This window comes from Aspergillus thermomutatus (assembly GCF_002237265.1).
Source record: "Aspergillus thermomutatus strain HMR AF 39 chromosome Unknown NODE_170, whole genome shotgun sequence".
Classification (NCBI taxonomy): domain Eukaryota; kingdom Fungi; phylum Ascomycota; class Eurotiomycetes; order Eurotiales; family Aspergillaceae; genus Aspergillus; species Aspergillus thermomutatus.
The window spans coordinates 48212-66686 of NW_020798219.1; the positions used below are offsets into that span (position 1 = coordinate 48212).

At 48.6% G+C, this 18475-nt stretch overlaps 7 protein-coding genes across 7 annotated transcripts; 3 read left to right on the forward strand and 4 right to left on the reverse strand.

Moving 5' to 3' along the window:
• Positions 1-516: 516 nt before the first annotated feature.
• On the reverse strand, positions 517-3012 carry CDV56_105667 (tRNA ligase; the record flags this gene model as incomplete). Its single annotated transcript, XM_026759286.1, has 1 exon — positions 517-3012. The coding sequence occupies one exon, from the start codon at positions 3010-3012 to the stop codon at positions 517-519; it is 2496 nt and encodes an 831-aa protein (XP_026612493.1).
• Positions 3013-3574: 562 nt separating this feature from the next.
• CDV56_105885 (ankyrin repeat protein) lies at positions 3575-4234 on the forward strand (the record flags this gene model as incomplete). The annotated part of the gene is made up of 1 exon (XM_026759504.1): positions 3575-4234. One exon carries the CDS (start codon positions 3575-3577, stop codon positions 4232-4234), a length of 660 nt encoding a protein of 219 aa, XP_026612494.1.
• Positions 4235-5059: 825 nt separating this feature from the next.
• Positions 5060-5897, forward strand: CDV56_105983 (vacuolar protein sorting family 37 protein; the record flags this gene model as incomplete). The annotated part of the gene is made up of 2 exons (XM_026759602.1): positions 5060-5340; positions 5411-5897. 2 exons carry the CDS (start codon positions 5060-5062, stop codon positions 5895-5897), a joined length of 768 nt encoding a protein of 255 aa, XP_026612495.1.
• Positions 5898-6103: 206 nt separating this feature from the next.
• Positions 6104-7295, reverse strand: CDV56_106057 (phosphatase PAP2 family protein; the record flags this gene model as incomplete). Its single annotated transcript, XM_026759676.1, has 3 exons — positions 6104-6582; positions 6635-7146; positions 7225-7295. 3 exons carry the CDS (start codon positions 7293-7295, stop codon positions 6104-6106), a joined length of 1062 nt encoding a protein of 353 aa, XP_026612496.1.
• Positions 7296-7697: 402 nt separating this feature from the next.
• CDV56_106155 (aldo/keto reductase) lies at positions 7698-8817 on the reverse strand (the record flags this gene model as incomplete). Its single annotated transcript, XM_026759774.1, has 4 exons — positions 7698-7903; positions 7970-8297; positions 8358-8619; positions 8678-8817. The coding sequence occupies 4 exons, from the start codon at positions 8815-8817 to the stop codon at positions 7698-7700; spliced, it is 936 nt and encodes a 311-aa protein (XP_026612497.1).
• Positions 8818-10958: 2141 nt separating this feature from the next.
• On the reverse strand, positions 10959-11619 carry CDV56_106374 (GFA family protein; the record flags this gene model as incomplete). Its single annotated transcript, XM_026759993.1, has 3 exons — positions 10959-11262; positions 11337-11516; positions 11612-11619. The coding sequence occupies 3 exons, from the start codon at positions 11617-11619 to the stop codon at positions 10959-10961; spliced, it is 492 nt and encodes a 163-aa protein (XP_026612498.1).
• Positions 11620-13329: 1710 nt separating this feature from the next.
• Positions 13330-15913, forward strand: NPR3 (nitrogen permease regulator 3 family protein; the record flags this gene model as incomplete). The annotated part of the gene is made up of 2 exons (XM_026760138.1): positions 13330-14449; positions 14511-15913. 2 exons carry the CDS (start codon positions 13330-13332, stop codon positions 15911-15913), a joined length of 2523 nt encoding a protein of 840 aa, XP_026612499.1.
• Between the last annotated feature and the right edge of the window lie 2562 nt (positions 15914-18475).

Consider the following 18475-nt stretch of genomic DNA (forward strand, 5'->3'; position numbering starts at 1 on the left):
ACAGCGCGTTGGAGCCTGGATGACCAGCTGATATCCTTCCCACATTATCTTTCCTTTAGATTCTCGGAATGCTGCAGCTGTATTGCTGGTGACTGTGTACTATTTTGACGGCTTTCGTAGCGTTTGTCTGCATTGTATGAGTCTTTGCCTACCTGTCTGGATTTGGGAGCTTCTGATGCATCTACTATGAGGCTAGATTTGATGACTTTATACATGTACCGTACACCTTATCATGGATACCTAATAGACTTTAGAGCAGAACCATCAACCGAATGTGTTCGAAGACTGATCGCTGGAACAATCCGAAGTGATCAAGGAGAGCCCTGCCGTGGACATACTCGAAGCTTGCTTACGAAAGGCATGGGGAGGATAATCACTAACTGTTGGTATTCACTGCGTTGGTTTAAGCCTACTTCTGGCGCTACCTTAAGTAGGGTAGATGCGTAGCATAGAACACGTATGTTCAGGTCGCTGACAATTCCATCGCCTGGGTAGACTCATTACAAAACCTCAATCTCATTTCAGCAACTTCCCCCGGCTCATCACCAACCCGACTGAGCCCTGCACAACCTTGACGCCGGGGATCTCCGCCTCCCAGATCCCAGTCTCCCCGCCCGATCCAACCTCCAGCCACCTCTGCAGCAAGTCATTGCTCTCCTTGGGCTTGACCTCCGCCGAGGCGGTGCCGACCGTTACGTGCGGGATGGGATTCGCACACGGCCAGTCGGGTTGCTCGCGGTCCTCGGGGGGTATGATGCGCGCGACAAAGGCCATGATGCGGTCGTCCCAGATGAGACGCTCGAGGCGCACCCGCGCGGGCGCCAGGGTTGGAGTCAGGACGGGGGTTGCGGTCTGGGCCTGCGGCTGCTCCTTCATCTTGGCGATGTATTGGTTCGCGTAGCGGTCCCAGATATCGGCGCGCTCGGACTTGCTGGCGCGGTGGATGAGGGTGACGTGGAAGGTGGGCTGGAGGCGGCGCGAGTTGACAAGATGATGGTACAGACGTGCCTTTTCCGGGGGTGTGGAAGGTGGGAAGAGCGAATGCAGGAGGCTAGTGACCTCAGCTGTTGGGATAGAGATGCAGAAATATTCGATCTTCTGGGCTAGTGCTTCGGGGCTTGGGGTGGGAGCTGGGGCCGGAGCGTGTGCTGGGGTCGGCACAGCGCCATTCTGACCCTTGTTCTTGTTCGATTTCTGGCTTGGCTTCGTGGATCCGTAGCTGTAGCTAAGGTCCATTTGGACATGGTAATCCGTCATCGCCCAGTTGATAGCACCGTCGAGCTCCTGCGACGTGGGAACCCGCTGCAGAAGATCCGGGTAGAATGAATGCAGCGCGTTCACCACGGTTTCGAGGTTCTCTCGAGAAGATGCCGCAACATCCAAGTCGATGACATGGTCAAAGCCGCTGTCGGGTTCGCGCTCCGTGTCAATTCCCTCGAATCGGTTCAAGAAGCCTTCCATGATGCCGATAATCTCATCCGAGTTCTTCGTTCCCGCGCGAATGGTCTGGTGATTGTCTCCTCGCTCTAGGACTCGTTTGCGCGTGACCTCTCTGATTGAAGGAAGTAAAACGTCTTTCGGTTCGTGAACGTAGTGAAGAGCTACAAGCCGTGCGCCTGGAAACCCAGGGAGTATATCTTCCATGAGCTGCTCTCTCTCCCGCCTCTGATGGTTGTTGCGATCCGCGATCACGACTGGTTTGTCCGCGAGGAGATTGGCGACTTCGAATGCAAACTTCTTCGGTTTGTTCTTTTGTTTGGGAATGTTATCATTCTGGACGTGGCCCCAGCCAAAAAGCTTGGTTAGAGCGAGAGCCAGTGTTGTTTTCCCACAGCCAAGTGAAGCGATAGGTGCTAGAATGACCTCTCGGGTCACCTTCTCACGGTTCCCGGCTTCCATCGCGATGATATCTGATGCTTTTAAGCCTCTCTCCTTGAGAAATCCTTCCCGCATGGAGATGATCCCATGGTTCTGCTTATAGAGGTCGGCCAGCTTGGGATTTTGGGAGAGCTGCCTCCGAGCATAATGAAGATATTCTTCGGTAATTTTCTGGTGCTTTCTGATGGTCGGAAACTTCCCGGCGATAATCGCTTTGGTACATTCACGCCACTGTCGATACATCAGGTATGGCTCCTCGAATTTGTATTTGAAGAACCAGTCCATGTACGGGCCTCCCGCTTCCCTTAGCTGACACCGGATGACAAATCCCTCCGTCTCACGGCCATCCCAAGTGCCGGTCTCAGCGCAGTGATCGAGAAACTTCTTGACCGAATGGATGTCATCGTATACGAGGAATTTGGCCTTCTTGAACCCCCATGCATCTGCAAATTTATGTACTTCTGAGCTCGGCAACGTCGCAAACTGTGGTACATTGAAATTCAGGCCGTGAAGATATATTCCTGCAGCCACCGGATCGTAAGCAAGGACGTGCTCCTCGAAGCTATCGTCACAGAGCTCTCCAACAGCGGTAAGGTTGAGCCTGCGCAGCTCTCTGGCCAGGTCCTTGACGGATTTTCCTGTGGATGCAACATGACGCTCGACCCATTTTTCCCCGGCTTGAGCGTGGCTCAGGTTCACGTCCTGTCGAACTCCAGTCGAATGCTTGCTACAAACAAGTAAAGAACCGTCCTCCAGGCCGGAGATGAAGATGATACACCCGTTCTCCTTGACACTGAGCTCATAGGGGCCCCTTGTGTTTGTCTCGATACTGTGCCACTTGGTAGTAGGCACTTCATCGATATTGAAGAACTTGTCGTAACCGCGCACTACAATCTCGGGAGTGCCGTCTTTCCTCTTGCTCGTGAACAGACCCCGGGCATAGGTCGGAAGATTATTGCGTTTGTAATCCCAGTCCATAAACCTCCAGGAGTCGACAGAGATATCTGAGCCTGCCACGGCGAAAGTCGATTTCTTGCAGGTAAATGTTCTCTTCCCTTCGCGTCTATTCTTCTTACTGGAGGCCTCCAGGGCTTCAACCAGATGCGCAACTTCCTGAGGATCTTGTTGAACCATATTGAAATTGTTATCAAGATTCACTATAGAGATGCACCAGTATAATTGCAAGGTGTAGCTGTGTACAATGGTGATTCTTTTGAGGGAAAGGAGGAGAAATTGAAGAGGAAGGCAGCAAAGACGAGCGATGCCAGAATGACTAGCGGGAGAGTGTGAGAGAAGCTTCTTATTAAAAAGGCCCCCTAACCTCTGAGAAGCGAGAGGCTACCCTTGCCTCGTGCTCGAGAAAAAGCCTTGCGATGTCTGCCTGAATTATATGAGTCAACCGTGATCTGTTGTGGAAGAAGAAACTGAGACCGAAACAAAAAAAAACGAGTGAGATCATACCAATGTCTGATTTGCGGGGCAGCAGAGGGGAAAGGAAAATAAAAAATATCACCGCCCGACTACCATTATCAACCTCAATAAACTTTTGATCTGTTTAACCATTCAGCATCATCGCAATCTGCACTATCAGGTATGAAATTTCGGATGGCTTCATTATTTCTTGGCGATTTGGAATTGACCCTGGTTTCGTTGACTCATTCGTTAGGCCCAGATCTGTTGCTACTGTACAGTCACAATGACTCAACCAAACCCCTACATTCTGGCCGCCGATAACCCTTCCGCCCTATTGACTCTTTTGCGCTCGAATCCAGCCGTCGCATCTTGTCAAGATGAGCACGGATACTCTCTCTTGCACGCTGCGGCTTCGTATGGCCATGCCGACCTCCTACGCGCGCTTGTCAGAGAGTTTAATGTGGACGTCAACCTTCTCGATGAGGACGGCGAGACCTGCCTATTTGTCACTGAGAATGCTGATATCGCCAAATGTCTCGTCGAGGAGCTAGGTGTGGACTATAATAAGAGGAACGATGAAGGGTTAACGGCGCAGGAGACCATTGAGAGCGATGGCTCATTTCCCGAAGTCGCAGCATACCTCGCAAAAGTTATGGGCATATCTCCATCAGCACCTGCAGGCTCATCATTAGACGCCTTCAATACTCCTCCTCCATTGCCGCCAAATATCAGTCTCAATCTGGAAACAGTATCGGAGCAGGAAGCGAGTGCAGGGACGGACCAGGTGGACCCGGAGTTCAAACGCAGGATTGACGAGCTGGCCGCGCGGGAGGACTTTCACAGCGAAGCTACGCAAAACCAGCTACGACAGCTGGTTATGGATGCCCTTAATGGCTCCAATATTGAAACACAGGACAGAGATGTTCGACGGAGAACGGAATAGGACAGAGGAATCGAAGCCGTGATGATGAGAATAAATGCCAAAAAGCTATATGACACTGTCCCCAATTCCATTACCACCATTGCTCGGAAGGGTGCACACGCTGGGGCCTGTTACCAGGCTGGCAAGGCCTCCAAACTCGAGGGTGAAACCGAGATATCAGTCAGCTTAGGCCAGTCGAAGACTCTGCAACGTTCAGAGCCATTGTGTCCCTTGCACATCGTCTCAAGATGAGAATATGGAGTTCTCAATGTCATCACGAAGGCATATGTGCTGTCAAATTTGTGTAGATCTTTGATGGTCCGCCTTCCTCGCCAAGACCAGCAAAACTTCCAGATAGCATGCACATCTTTGGGATATTCAAGGAGAGGCGATAGCCCTTCGCCACTCCAGGCTATTTTGTATTGCCATGCTGATATGCATAGCTTTTTTGGATGTTCATGTGTCAAATTTCATAAATACTTATGGTCACTCTCCTCCCAGGCGCCCAGTTACCATTTCGGCAGTATTCAAGCTCGGAACATGCAACTATTTACAGCTTTTCACTTCCAAGCTGCATTTGAGGATTGATTTTCACGTAATCAATTATTCACTCCTGAAGGACGCTGAATACCTTTCAAACCAAGGTTGGATGTACAGTCCTCGTGATAAAGAACAATGTACTCCGTACCTGTATTCTGTACTATGCACGTGATTGCGGCAGAGCAGCTTTCCCCGCATCCTCTTCAGAGGTGAACACTGAAGGTACACAGGACATCACGCACATCATTTCAGACCCAATCCAGGATACGCTCTGGACTACAGTTCTTGCCTGTGGCTTTTATCATCATGAATCCTGCACTCAATCCAGATACTCCTCCACCTCCGCCTCCGAAGCCAAGTAGTCATGAAACGAGTCGAAGGGGAACACCGCAGCTCAATCAGTCCATACCAGGCACGCCAACGCAGCAATTCCGGGGATATTACCAAGCTCAGGAAGGGAAGAATGGGGAAAACAGATATCAGTCTCCTTCCATGACTGAAACGGTCCATGCCAACAACCTCAACTCGCTACCGAAGCCTCCGACAGTGGAAGAAGGCTGGTTACCAGACGTTGTGAAAGACAAATCGTATGTTTTTTCCGAGTGCCACTGTCGCGAGGGAATCAATACACTAAATATTGGGTTGTTAATTTTGTAGGACTGTTGATCTGCAGGCAATTCTTAAAGACCCCAATCTCACCTCCGCCTTGGCCAGTCAACACCCGTCATGCACAGCCCAACAACAGAACCTCCAATCTCTCCTCAAATACAATCAGGATCTAACCAAACACCTTCTCGAACTGCAAGCGCGCCTGGAAGAACAACGCGCTTCGACTGAGACGCTTCTTCTGAAACATCAATCACTAGAAGTTTCATGGAGAAAGAAACAATCAGAAATGGATGCTGCCTTGGCGCCGTGGTCACCCAAGGCTCTGTACCAACGGCTATCAGCCTCTATTTCCGAGCAAGAGGCTGTTTGTCGAGCGGTGGAGGAAAGCTTCCTCGAAGAAGAGCATCCCGGACGAGCGACTGAAAAGGAGGTCGCAGATTGGGTCAGACGAGTACGAGCTGAGGCTGCCAAGTTGGCCGCGAGAAGAGAAGCCAAGGCCAGATGGGATGAAGGCAGAGTTGGTGGATGGAGATGAAGGATTGGTATGTTTCAGAACCTTAAAAGATATGTCTACTATCATCATCCTGATCATATTAACTAACATACACAGAGTATACCTCTCGATGGCTCGAAATACTATCTTTATGACTGGCATATTCGCATTCCATGTTCCATGCACACATTATTACCTCGAACTCCACCGCTGTGTCGAATATTAAATGTCTCTCCGCAGTTGGAATCTTATACCAGGTTCTCAGCTGCCCTCTCCACGTCAGCATCCTGCCGTGTTGTCTTTTGAGTATCGTGAATGTCAATTGGTGTGTCTCCATCTGCCTCACTTGGGAATCTGGGGCACTTGAAGAACGCGTGTCTGCGACTTCTTGCCGCCCAAGACCACCCTGCGCCTCGCGTGATCGGGAGGTGGTACATTCGAAACCCGATCCATGCAAATATAGCGCCCATGATACTGCCAAACAGAATGTCAAAACCGTGATGACGATGGTCGAACCAGCGGGAAGCAGCAATGAAGCTGGCCACTGCAATAGGCACAGAGGCGATGACAAGCATATAAACCGGCGGGGCTGCTCCGCGCTTTCGAATTGATCCGTGTGGCTGGCCGATCGGATTTTGGTTCAACAAAGAGTGGCCGAGATATGGAAATCCGATTGAGAACTTGGAACATAGCCATAAAGTCAAGTATGTCAAACCCGCAAAAGAAACTGCAAGGTGTCAATCGTTTGTAACCCTCTGGCTCAGGCATCAGACACTTACAAGATGAATGTCCGCTGGGGAAGCTTGAAAATCCGTCATTTGTCAGTACATCTGACTTGTTTTGGCATATTTCCCAAGTCACCAGGGTGGTGGCCCCCGCAAGCTTCTCTCCCAGGCCACTGACAGCATAAGTTGCAATCTTCGAGAGATCGGGGTTGCAACGCGCAAGCATGTCGGGTCGTGGTTTGCCATATAAATCCTTCAAGCCCTCGGTCGCCATCCACGCCCATGCACAAGCGACCGCCAAGCCCATCCATCCTGCATTCCATTCCCATAGCTTGTATCTCCAGAGTGATGATCGAGACACATTGTCCTCTTTTGTAGATATGGGGATAAGCACGGCCGCAATCACAATAATGACAGCCGGTGCAATCAGAGATACCACAACCAGGACAGCAGTCGAGACCGTATCATGTTCCGCATACGGAAAGGAAATGCTTGGATCGGTCAAGGAGAAAGGTCTATGGTTCGGTTTGACCTTGGAAAAGCCATATCCTATCACCGCAACGATGCTGTAAATATGTCAGTCCAACAGTGATTCTTATACACACAGTGTTCATCGATATTCAGTTCAGGGACGGTCATCATACACTATGAAGATCCAGTCCAGGATATAGGATAAAACTAAGCGCAGCGGTATACGACTCAGCGCAGGGCGCATCGTGAAAGTGGTCTTGGACTATGGATCTGACTGTATGCTACGCAAGCATCTATCTTGACGATTTGAGCAAGACGATGAGAATTTGCGCTTGAACACTTTGATGGAATACTCGTGCCAAAGCGGTCATGCGAGCACATAAATAGTGATGAGGGCGGATTGAGCAAGGACAAATGAATGGCTTGGGTGGCTGCTGGGATTAAGAGGCCTTGTATCTTGTAAGCACCGGCTTGGAACTTTGAACTGCGCCACGATTTTCCAAGAAACCAAGGGGATTTCTTTGACGATCAATCAGCTTCTCTGGGGATGTCATCGAATCAATTAAGCTTTTTCCTTCTAACTCGGGCCCTCTGTTGCTCTAGGCTACATGATTTCTTTGATTGGACTAACAATAATGCAGTATGCTCAAACCGACTCCTTTCCATCCAAATCGGTAAAGAAGTCCCGACCAAAATCAGCACTGCTATCATTAAAGCGTAGCTTCTTGTCGATGCCTTGAATCTTTTTCATATCTTCATCACTCAAACGGAAGTCGCCCTCGAGGTTGGCCTTGATTCGAGATGGGGTCTTGGATTTTGGCAGTACCGAATGGCCCTGTGTGATACCCCAGGCTGAATGTGCGATGCATGGTCAATGAACGTCATCTCCGGCTTAATGTACTCTGCAAGGGAACTTACCAAGAGCAATCTGTGCCGAGGACTTATTATACTTCTTCGCGATTTCGACCAATACCGGGTCGTCAATCAGCTTGCCAATCTGACCTTTTGAGGAGTAGATCTCGTTCTGGTTGCCAAAGGGAGAGTAGTGCGTGACATGGATGCCCTTTGACTTGTGCCAATCGACAAAGGAGCGCTGCTGCAGCCAAGGATGACCTTCAAGCTGGTGGACAGCCGGCACGACCGAGGTGTTCTGGATCAAGCGTTCGATCTCTGCCTTGGAGAAGTTTGAAACGCCAATGGCTTTGGTCTTGCCGGTAGACAGCAATTTCTCCATGGCTTTATATGTCTGCGACCATGCGATCAGTGACCGGGACATAGGTCCGATTGATGGCAAGCATGTACATACGTCCACATAGTCAATGTCCTCCAGGACATACTTCCCATTTTCCTTGGGGAAGAGGTCATCTCCCCGTTTCCAAGCCACCGGCCAGTGTATCAAAAACAAGTCGACATAATCCAACTGCAAGTCGGCGAGAGAAGCATCGAGTGCCTGAGCGACATCATCGGGATGGTGCTTGTTGTTCCACAGTTTGGTCGTTATAAAAAGCTGTTCTCGAGGTACACCACTCTTCTTGATTGCTCTTCCTACGGCCTTTTCGGTCAAATATCTGTCCGTCGTCAGAGACGGGATGTCATTCGAGCACACAAAGCCAAATCCACACTTACACTCTGGCCGTGTCAATATGGCGGTATCCTGCTTTGAGAGCCTCTGCGACGGCGTCTTCCTGGGCATGCTCGTCTTGCCAGGTTCCGAAACCGACGGCGGGAATCTCGGCGCCGGTGTTGAGCTTGAATTTAGTCGGCATTTTCGTGCGATCTTCTGATTATTAACAAAGGACTATGTGTAGTGAGGTCTCAATCCTAGCTGGCGACTCGATGGTCTACTGACAGACTGTTTCCTACGGCCAAAAGCTTTACTTTATAAATTGAGCCACGTCTAGAAGGCAGGGAATCAAAGCCGAGCACTCTACGTCAGTTTGACGTCCAAAAGCCTTTGCCTTGTTGACCAGCTAAAACCAGGCCAGAATTCCCTGCCTTAATGCGGACGAATATGACGTCTTCTCGAGACAGACTGACGGCATGAAATAAGAATTTGTATTGGCATTTGTCATTTTCATGGCCAAGCGCTCTAGATTTTGACTTGGAGGTAGAAGTAAGCCAAGATCATAGGTAGTACTCCGTACTCCAAATAAGATCAACGTCCTGGGCGTCGCTCATAGGTCGAAAGGGAGCTCGTTCTCCTATTCAGATACCTTCAGCTTCAAGTAGATGATTTAGTACGTAATATAGCTCAATATGCCATTAAGCATTTTCTTCTACATCCATGATTCTGGAAGGGACCTCATCCCATCAACGGTCTCAGACTCTCCATGCCATACATAGTGTTTGAGAAGTTGTCAAACAGCACTTATGGTACAGGCCGCTTACCGCACGCTAAAGCTTCCTCCTATAAAAATTCATCTCAACCCACAAGAATAATATTTTTTTCCCGACGACCATAGCTTGCAACTGCAAGCCTCACAACCGCAAGCCTCACAACGGACTTGATGATTGTCCAACCTCTGGCTCCTTGTTTATTCTCTTTACAATGATCGTTGGCATTTATGCTTCCCATTGAATACATTTGCGTAGAAAAGGTGAGCTTCCCAATGCTAATTTATACATCAACACATGTTTCTTTACAGGATGAATTCCTTAACAGGAGTATCCAGTCCGAAAATTCATGAAGGACCCTTTGAAAGTCTCTAGAATTACTCTGACTCTTTCCCACATGTCACTGGATGACCTGCTGTCTTTCTCTTGCATACCTTGCTGACGTTCTGTCTATCAGGAAATCCTAGTCAAACTATAGCTTGAGCATTTGGAATATATCCCATCAACAATAGTAAAAGGTACGTTGGCTCTTAATTTTTCATCTTGCTTTCCCCTTGCCATTGAGTGATGACTCTACGACACGCTAAGGCATTCCTCAAACTTAATCACCATGTGGAATCTGTCTAAACTTAAGTTTCAGCCTTGTCTGACCACTTCACATCATGCCTGAATTGTTCATCCCATTCCAGTGTTGTCCTCGATTACTAACGAGCTGTACAATAGGTAAATACCATCCGCTTTACTTTAAACTGCCTTGACGGCCGCCTCGATGAAGATATCTTGAACGAACGGGCGGACAGATTGTGTGCAGCTTCCCTCATCCATCAAAAGTAGAGCGTACAAACTCTGCGGGTGTTGTGAAGGTGTATCACTTGTTGAGATCTCGTCACCTGAGCTTTTCTCGGCCGTCTTCAGTTATCGTCGTACTTTGGGCTTTTGGACACGACTAACAAATTGTACTAGGTATTTTATATTTACTCAATCTTCCCATCAATTGCCCTTGCATTCATCGGTCAACTCTACATGATGAACACGTTATTCACACTGTTTGATCTGGGCGCTCACGCGTTCTGGAAATGAACATCTTACAACAAAAATCTGATTTAATGAGGTTAGTACTGCGAGGTCCTGATTGCTCAAACATATGCTTACTCGTCACAGCCTGACTATAGTTGACACTTGTTCTCGCTTGCATCACACACCACTCGTCCTGAGCAGACTTGCTGATTGTCCGAATGGTTATAGGAATACTTCCATCGTAGTCATTGCTAACGACGTTTGTTGCAGTGTGAGTGCTGCCCCTTCTCTTTTGCCTCAGACGTTGTATGATGATCTCTTGATTCGCTGTGTTCTTACTGAATACATCTTGAAGAAAAACATCATTTCACCTTGGAGAACTGATACCTCGTCTTCTCCGATGATCTGTTGTGGAAGCCTGAAAGTTACTTCGGCTAACTTGTTATTTGCAGTCAGATTGCTTTGTTATAAGCCCTAGGGAAATGCAAGAGTTTTTAATGCTTCTTTTCTTAATATATTCTTCAGTAAACATCACATGATAATTGCAACGTATTTTTCACTCCTGGAATAGGTCGTGTTTCTTGTGCCACTCTTCAATGCTGTCGTCGTTGTAGACATCATGCACCGATTTCTTGCCTTCGGGCCATCGTACCCAGGATGGCTTGGAGCTTGCCATGATGCAGACCATCTCGTCTGGGACCGGCAACTCGGTGTCGATGGCAGATGCGAAAGGATGGATCAGCTCCGGCCAGTGATAGTCCCATAGCCAGAGCATAGTACTGCAGTTGGAACAGAAGCTACGTTCAGACGAGCACTTCACCTCGTTGGGAGTGCCACGGTCCTTTATGGCGTTGTATTTCCTGCCTTTGTCAGACCAACGCTTAATCAAAAGACCTTACATTCTGTGCCGGGCATGTCTGGAGTCAATACATACTTGATGAGATCCTTCCCCTTGATGACTTTGAGGCTATCGGCGATGCCTCCCAGGTTGACGCTGCCGCTATAGCCACCAACTTTGCGGCAGATGCTGCATGCACAAAGCTGATAGGGAGCAGGGGTTTGAGAATCGAGCGTAAATTCCACCCCGCCGCACTGGCAACTTCCTTCGAGTTTCCTGTGTCCACAGTATCAGTGGTTGCTGGTCTGATATGAACGGCAAGCGAGGGATGTATATGAACGCAGATGCCGTTTACCAATTTGCGAACTTACATGGGCATCCTGACGGGTATTTTTGCGATCGAAAATGCGAATTCAACAGTTCTTAGAACTGGCTGTCTAGAGGGAATATGTATTGAAGTACAGCTGCTCAAGTCGGGGGAACAACGTCATGTATATATAGCTTGCATCATATGGAGAATCTAAGCACAGCCAGACCTCTGAAACACCTCATCCAATGAAGCAAACATACCTTATCAAGAACATTCTGCACAAACCAGCTACAAGGCCACGATGACAAGGATCAAGAGGTCATAGCATCTACCTAAGCTCAGTATCCCGTGTTGATGCTGTCCTTCTCGCATCTCTGAATGGCTGATAAGATGATCTCACATGTTTGGACTGTTTGCCCTGTTTGAGAACCGTCGGTTTCGGCCTCAATTTTCGACATCTGACAGCTCAACTCCGTACCGCATTTACTCATTGGCTCTATTCGTCTCTATTTTACGTTATTATTACTGCTCACAGTCTGCTTGAGTCACTGTTCGTATAATCGAATCGCGATGAGTTTCGGAAGCCCTGGTGGCGGCGCAACCAATATCAAGCCTACTCCGTGAGTCCTTTTTACACCGCTCCGAATTCTCGAGTTATGCGCTTGGTGACCGGACACGAGACAGCGGCTAATCGGCTCAACTAGTCCTGAGCGAGGGAGTTTTCCACTTGATCATGAAGGTAACTCTCTTTGTCCGTGTTGTCTTCGGACCCCAGTGGAGAAGTCCATCAATCCGATCGTTCCAGCAACATATCAGTTCTCGAGGAAACGACACTTGCCATGAAATATTGCTACTGCGGATTGCGCAAAAATTCGGGCTAACAGTCTACAGGCGAATGCAAGCACCTTATTTCCCAGTATCTGAAATGTCTGAAACTGAGGAGAGGGGTTAACGACGAAGAGTGTCGCAAGTTAGCCAAGGGATATCTGAGCTGTCGAATGGATAAGTATGTCTGGGCCGTGACAATGTTCTTCATAACATAGACCTGGCCAAGTCGCGATACAAATCATTAATCTCGCAAGAATGATGCTAATATCCTCGATTGGGCAGGAACCTTATGGCGCCCGACGACTTCAAAAATCTCGGACTCGTATTTGACAAACAGGAAGCGCAAAACAACACAGTGGCCGGGCAGAATGCAGGGACAAAATCATAGTACTGTTGGCGACTGAAGATGGGGAGTGTACGATATACTGGGCATGATGAAGTCAGGAATATGAATGCCCCAGCTCTCACGACTATTGCTATATTGCTCACGGCGTTCTGGGGATTTGCTCTATCTGTATATATTGGACATATCGCATCTCTTGTATATCAACATGAAAGCAATAAAGGCCAAGACCAATGCGCCTGTTGGGGTTGATCAATCTGCCCTCCCTCTGAACCAAGCGGTCGGATGAAAAGCGTACTCATGCTTTGATCCTAATATTTTTTTCAAGTGAACACAGATTTATCAGTTTTGAATGAGAGGTATAGATCCTCAGTGAAGGGGTTAGTGGTTACGACCAGAGTTGGCCATTATTGAAACTTGATGCGGGGAGACTTGCTTTTGATATTATCCCGCGATCGACAACCCCAAACCACCGCTATCTACGTATCTCCATTTCAGCTCACGCACTCCTACCCAGCTGCTCCGGGGAAGGCCCAGTTGGCTTGCGCTCAACCCTTTTTTTTTCACAAAGTCCACACACTACTAATGGAGTAATCATCAGCCATCAAATGTCGTCAATTGCACGTCCACCAGATCCCTGCCTGGTTGCCATCATCTTAATTGTCCGCTCCCGTGCTGGCCCACGCTTCGTGTTCCATTACCCTCCGAACCCGCTCAGCGAGAATGGCTTGAGACCCGCGCCCAAGGAACGACGCACTTCGCGCTCGAAGAACGGACAAGGCTACAAGAGCAATGAATCAAGCTCCAGCGAGGAGAGTGGGTCCACCTCCGACGAGGACGAGGAGGAGCACCAGCGCCAGCTTCAGAGCCAGAACCAGAGCCAGAGTCACCTCAGCGGGAGCGTGGTATCGGGACGACGGTCGAGTAACTTCGGCCTCGACGATCATGTCGCCATGTCTGTCTCTCCCGGCGGCGATTCCCAGCGCGCTGGATCGATTGGATCCGGCCGGACGTTGTTTCGCAAACGAGGTGGCAATTCAGATGTCGAGGAGGACCCGGGCGCGACGTCGGACAGGCAAGAGGATGGCTCGGGAGGAGCGGGTGGGCCGTATCGTCCACCGTGGGAGTCGCTTCTGGGACTTCCTGCCGATGTCTGGGAGAAGTTATTGAGTCCGTCGCCTGCGTGGCATAAGCGCCGTTTCGAGGTAGGGATCAACGACCTGGCGTTTATTGGATGGCCGGTTTTTGTTCGCGAGGACGGGACGTGGAGGAAACAGAGACGGAAGAAAAGGAAGAAGCCCCGTGCCGTGTGGGAGGGAGGCGAACTTGGGCATAACGAGAATGCAGAGCAGGCGCCGGATGATGAGGACGGCGATGCTGGCGGCAACACCGGCGGCGGCGGTGGACTGATTGCGGCCTCGACTGAGACGCTGAGTCCCAAGCAGATGACCTTCACAGAGGCCAAACGAGCGTTGGGAACTAGCAGCAAAGCGGCAAGGTCATCCGTTGACTGTGTGGACGGTGATGACAAGGATTCTATGACGATGTTCAACGTGGTCTTCGTGCTAGACCCTCCTTTACTGGAATACTCCATGCGCATTAGAGAGGTATACGACAATATCATAAAGAAGTTCGCCAAAGCCTTAAAATGGGAGCAGGCCCGAACCGATTACGTCTGGAAAGAGGCCCAACATATATCACATCTCAAAGAAAAAGCTAAAGAGAGGAGTAAGTCGCATGTTCGTGAACGTTCTCTGAGATGCCTGAATGCTGATGCTTTGTTATGCAGGAACCTCCCTTAACGCCCTTTACTCGGAGTTGATCAATCAATCGTCGCTCGCTAGGGCTATCTACACCGTCTACACTAGCATATCCGCATCCAAAATCGCATCTGTTCCGCTGAGTCCGGATGTTTCCATATCGCTTCAGATACCTCCTCTAACTTCAACACCTTATCTGCCTGGACCAGCTGATAAAGCATACCCGGGTCTCTGGCTCACCACTGCAGACAGCGTCAGCCCGGTGGACGACCCTACTGCCGATGAAAACACCGCACCGCATCAGGTGCTAGCCAAAAACTTTGCTTTGTTGTTGCTGGACAACGAGGCGGCAATTCTCAAGGACGTCGAAGCGTCCGGTGGTGCTCTGGCACCTGCTCTTGCCCACTATCTTCGATGCTCCAAGCCAACGAAATCCTTTGCGCAGATATCCGCGACATCCGGCATACCCCTCTCGACTATACAGATGCTGGCCAGTCATCTCGTTTACTGGCGACGTGCACGCGCCATACCCCCAATTCACCAACGCCATACGTATATTGTATCTCCGAACTGCGACTTGAGCAAGCTGGAAATAGCCACTGCTGCCTATCAAGCAGCATTCCCAACCCTACCCAGTTTGCCCAAGATGCTTTCTGCCCTGAGCGGAACACCCAGACCATATGGAAGTTTTATCCCGAGCAAAGACCATAAGGAGACATATTTTGCTATCTTGGCGTGGCTGCTAAGAGGGGGTTGGGTGACTCAACTTCGATCATTTGCAAGGGTCAAAGTCACCCCGGAGATAAAGATGGCCGTAGAAGTTGCTCTCCGTCGTGAAGAAGTGGACAAATATCTGCGAAAAGGCAGATCCTTGGAGGCACAGAAGCCCGCGGGTGGCGAAGATGGAAACGAAGCGGATGAAAACGACGATGCCAGCTCGTCCTCGTCGTCATCGCTGGCAAGCCAGGGTAGCGGGGAAGAAACGCCAATGCCCGGGCATTATCAGCCGGAGAGCAACCTGCGTCTCTCACATTCCATGCTAGATCGAAAGACGTCGTTGAGAACATCATCTTTGATTCTTTACCCTCACCGTGCCTCACCGCTGGAGTCACGGTGGTTGGAACAGATTGTCTCCCGGTTTCCTGAGCACCCTCGATCCGCGGGCCGTCACCGGGGAGAAGGATCGAGTGCCGCTGGAGGTGAAGTAGACTCTGAGTATGCTGGACTGAGCACTCCAATGAAGGATCTATGGCCGACATATATCAAGTACTTTAATGGGCTTGACGCGCTTGAGAAGATCCCGATACGCGAAGGTCTCAAGCGTAAGCTGGTGTGGCAGGTCCTCACACGCTTGGGCTTGGCGACTTCTCAACAGTCCTCTATTGAACTGGATCCTAGGGAACAGGTGCTGGTTAGTGTGAGGCATTGGTGAACAGCAGTACCTTCGAGAACCGACTTGTGATCCTCGCTCTCATGATATTTGAAGTCATTCCAGCAGTCTCTTAAATCACGGACCCTGTTGGGCTCACGTGATATGGAAAGTATCCCACCGCCATAGTCTATCTTAGTCTGCCTGTCTGAAAATAAGCAAAACTGCACTGCGGGCTTGGGTACTGAGTCTTGGATAAATAATATACCTACCAATACTACAGAGGGACACCGAGGCCCCGAAGGATTCCGACATCATTTACCCCATGGGTCCATCCGTTATACTGTCTATTGTTGATACAGGCTCAGCCCTAATGGCAGCGAACCATGCGGGCTGCTAGGTGCTAAGCGAATGGATTACTTTGCTATGTAACCGTTAGCGGCGTTACAAGGTTACAAGATCAATCCATGTTCTTCTCGAACAAATCCATGATGTGACTAGTAGGGATTAGGGATAAGTCTACCGCAGTTTCATCCAAGCCAGCAAATCTCCCCCACGGCTCATGCCGGAAGGCCATAATTTTGCGTGTCACGACTCACGTGTGATTCAAGATTGCATGTGTATTACACAGACGGCCCTCATTATGTAACTGTCAGTCGGCTTGGCCCTGCAGTGTTTCTGGACGACAGTTATAACCGTGGAAGGTGAAAGCTGAACATGAGATATATACCGGATGGAATAGGTGAGACTTGCAGTCTGATGAATGAGTTGAACTGCTCTGCAGGAGGCCCGGTCCGTCAATCTCAAACAGCGCCTGCGGCTGAAGTGCGGACTCTTCGTTACCCAAGCCAGGAAATTTGATCCTACACATGAAGACGAGCCATGTGAATATTTTATCCAGGGAGCAACACCAAATACGGGACAGAAAGGGAGTATGTACTACTTGAGGCCGATTGATTGCTCATTTAAAGCCTGGTAAATGAAGAGCGAGTCGCACGAGCATAAATGTGATCCTGCCGGGTTAAAGTTCTTTGAGGCATGTATCTCAATGACGACGGGAGCTATCCCATGTAATACAATGACCACACACATTAACAGACCGCCCCACCGATACATAGGTAAATTACTCCATTTGGATTCTGGAGTTCTCAGAGTTGAGAGATGTTTATGAATAATATTAGGATACTATAAATTTTCATAGGCGTCCTGTAATCATTCTTGTAAGGGTTGGTAAAGTTCAATAGTTGCGCTCTTTTGCAAGTACCTATATTTACGCCTGGATATCCTTAACTGGAATGAGGAGGCTTGGAAGTATTGTTGTAATGCTTTATTTTGCACAACAGGGTGCTGGGATAAGAGTTTGTGTAGAATATAACTCTTAGTAGTACTTCCGGGAGAAGCGAAGAGCCCATCAATATAATATGGAGGCTATCACTCATTCTCGCCTTACTGCTCTGGGCTTATAATGCAACAGAACTCACGGTACCTACAGTTGAGGTAGAGCTACAGGTTAGATTCCTGTTGTTGTTGTTGTTTTATACCTCATCTTCTTCCACTTAATCTATTTCTGGATACTAAGGTATGTTGGCGTTGCGAGATAGACGTAAGGGAGGATGTTACTTGGGGTTTGACTGTGCTTTGGATGATTGGATGGGCGTGGAAGTCGAAAGGGAAATGTACCTGGAGATCTAAAGTCCAGATTCCAAGAAGTATGGATGACAGTAGAAGGGATTGACGTATAAGGTAGCCTCGGTGCTTGTCAACAATACCTCATCTATGTTGTTGGACATTGATGATCCTCAGAAGGACTTATGAGTTATGATTGTAAAAGAATGCCCTTGTTAGATTTATTAATTTTGCAAAGGAGGGGTAGAGGGGCTGTATTAGCGATTCCGAAACCAGAGTACCTAGTAGTAGGTACCTTAGGTAGGTACTTTGATTAGTGGTTGAGGGTTGAGGTAATAATCATGTATTAACGGCAAAGGCCTCAGGCCGTAAGGACGCTCATGAGAAATCTAGGTACTTCTCCTCCAGGGCAATATATCCAATGCAATACAAATCAAAAGAAAGCTAGAGAGCCATGGCTTAAGAATTACATAGGTAGAAATACGAGAGTACATACCTTAGGATGAATTGGTGAGTATACACAACCTGTCCTAAGGTACCTACCTTACCTTAGGCCTGGTTCATAGTACTACTGGTAAAATACCCACACAAGCCCTGAAGTCCACTAAAATCCTCCCACTCTTACTGACGGGCGTACGGCAACCGGGAGGAACCTTTCGATTTTATGCGATTATTTTGGTTTCTACAGGCCGATGAAAGCCTAAGAGAAGACCTTAGGCTTAAACGCGGAAAACAGAGACTGAACTTTTTTTTTTTTTTTTTTTTTTTTTTTTTCCCCCCCTTTGCCTTTTGGGGTTTCCAAAAAAAAGAATTGGCTTCTTTTTTTTTCTTTATTAGTTTTTTTTAAGTTATTTTTGTTTTTTTTTATAACCTCCCCCAACCCACAGAAAAAAAGGGAAAATCCGTTTGCCTCTTCTTCTTTTAAAAAAAAAAAAAAAAAAAAAATACTCAACAAATATACATATTCATTAATTTTAAATACCAACTAATCACACATAA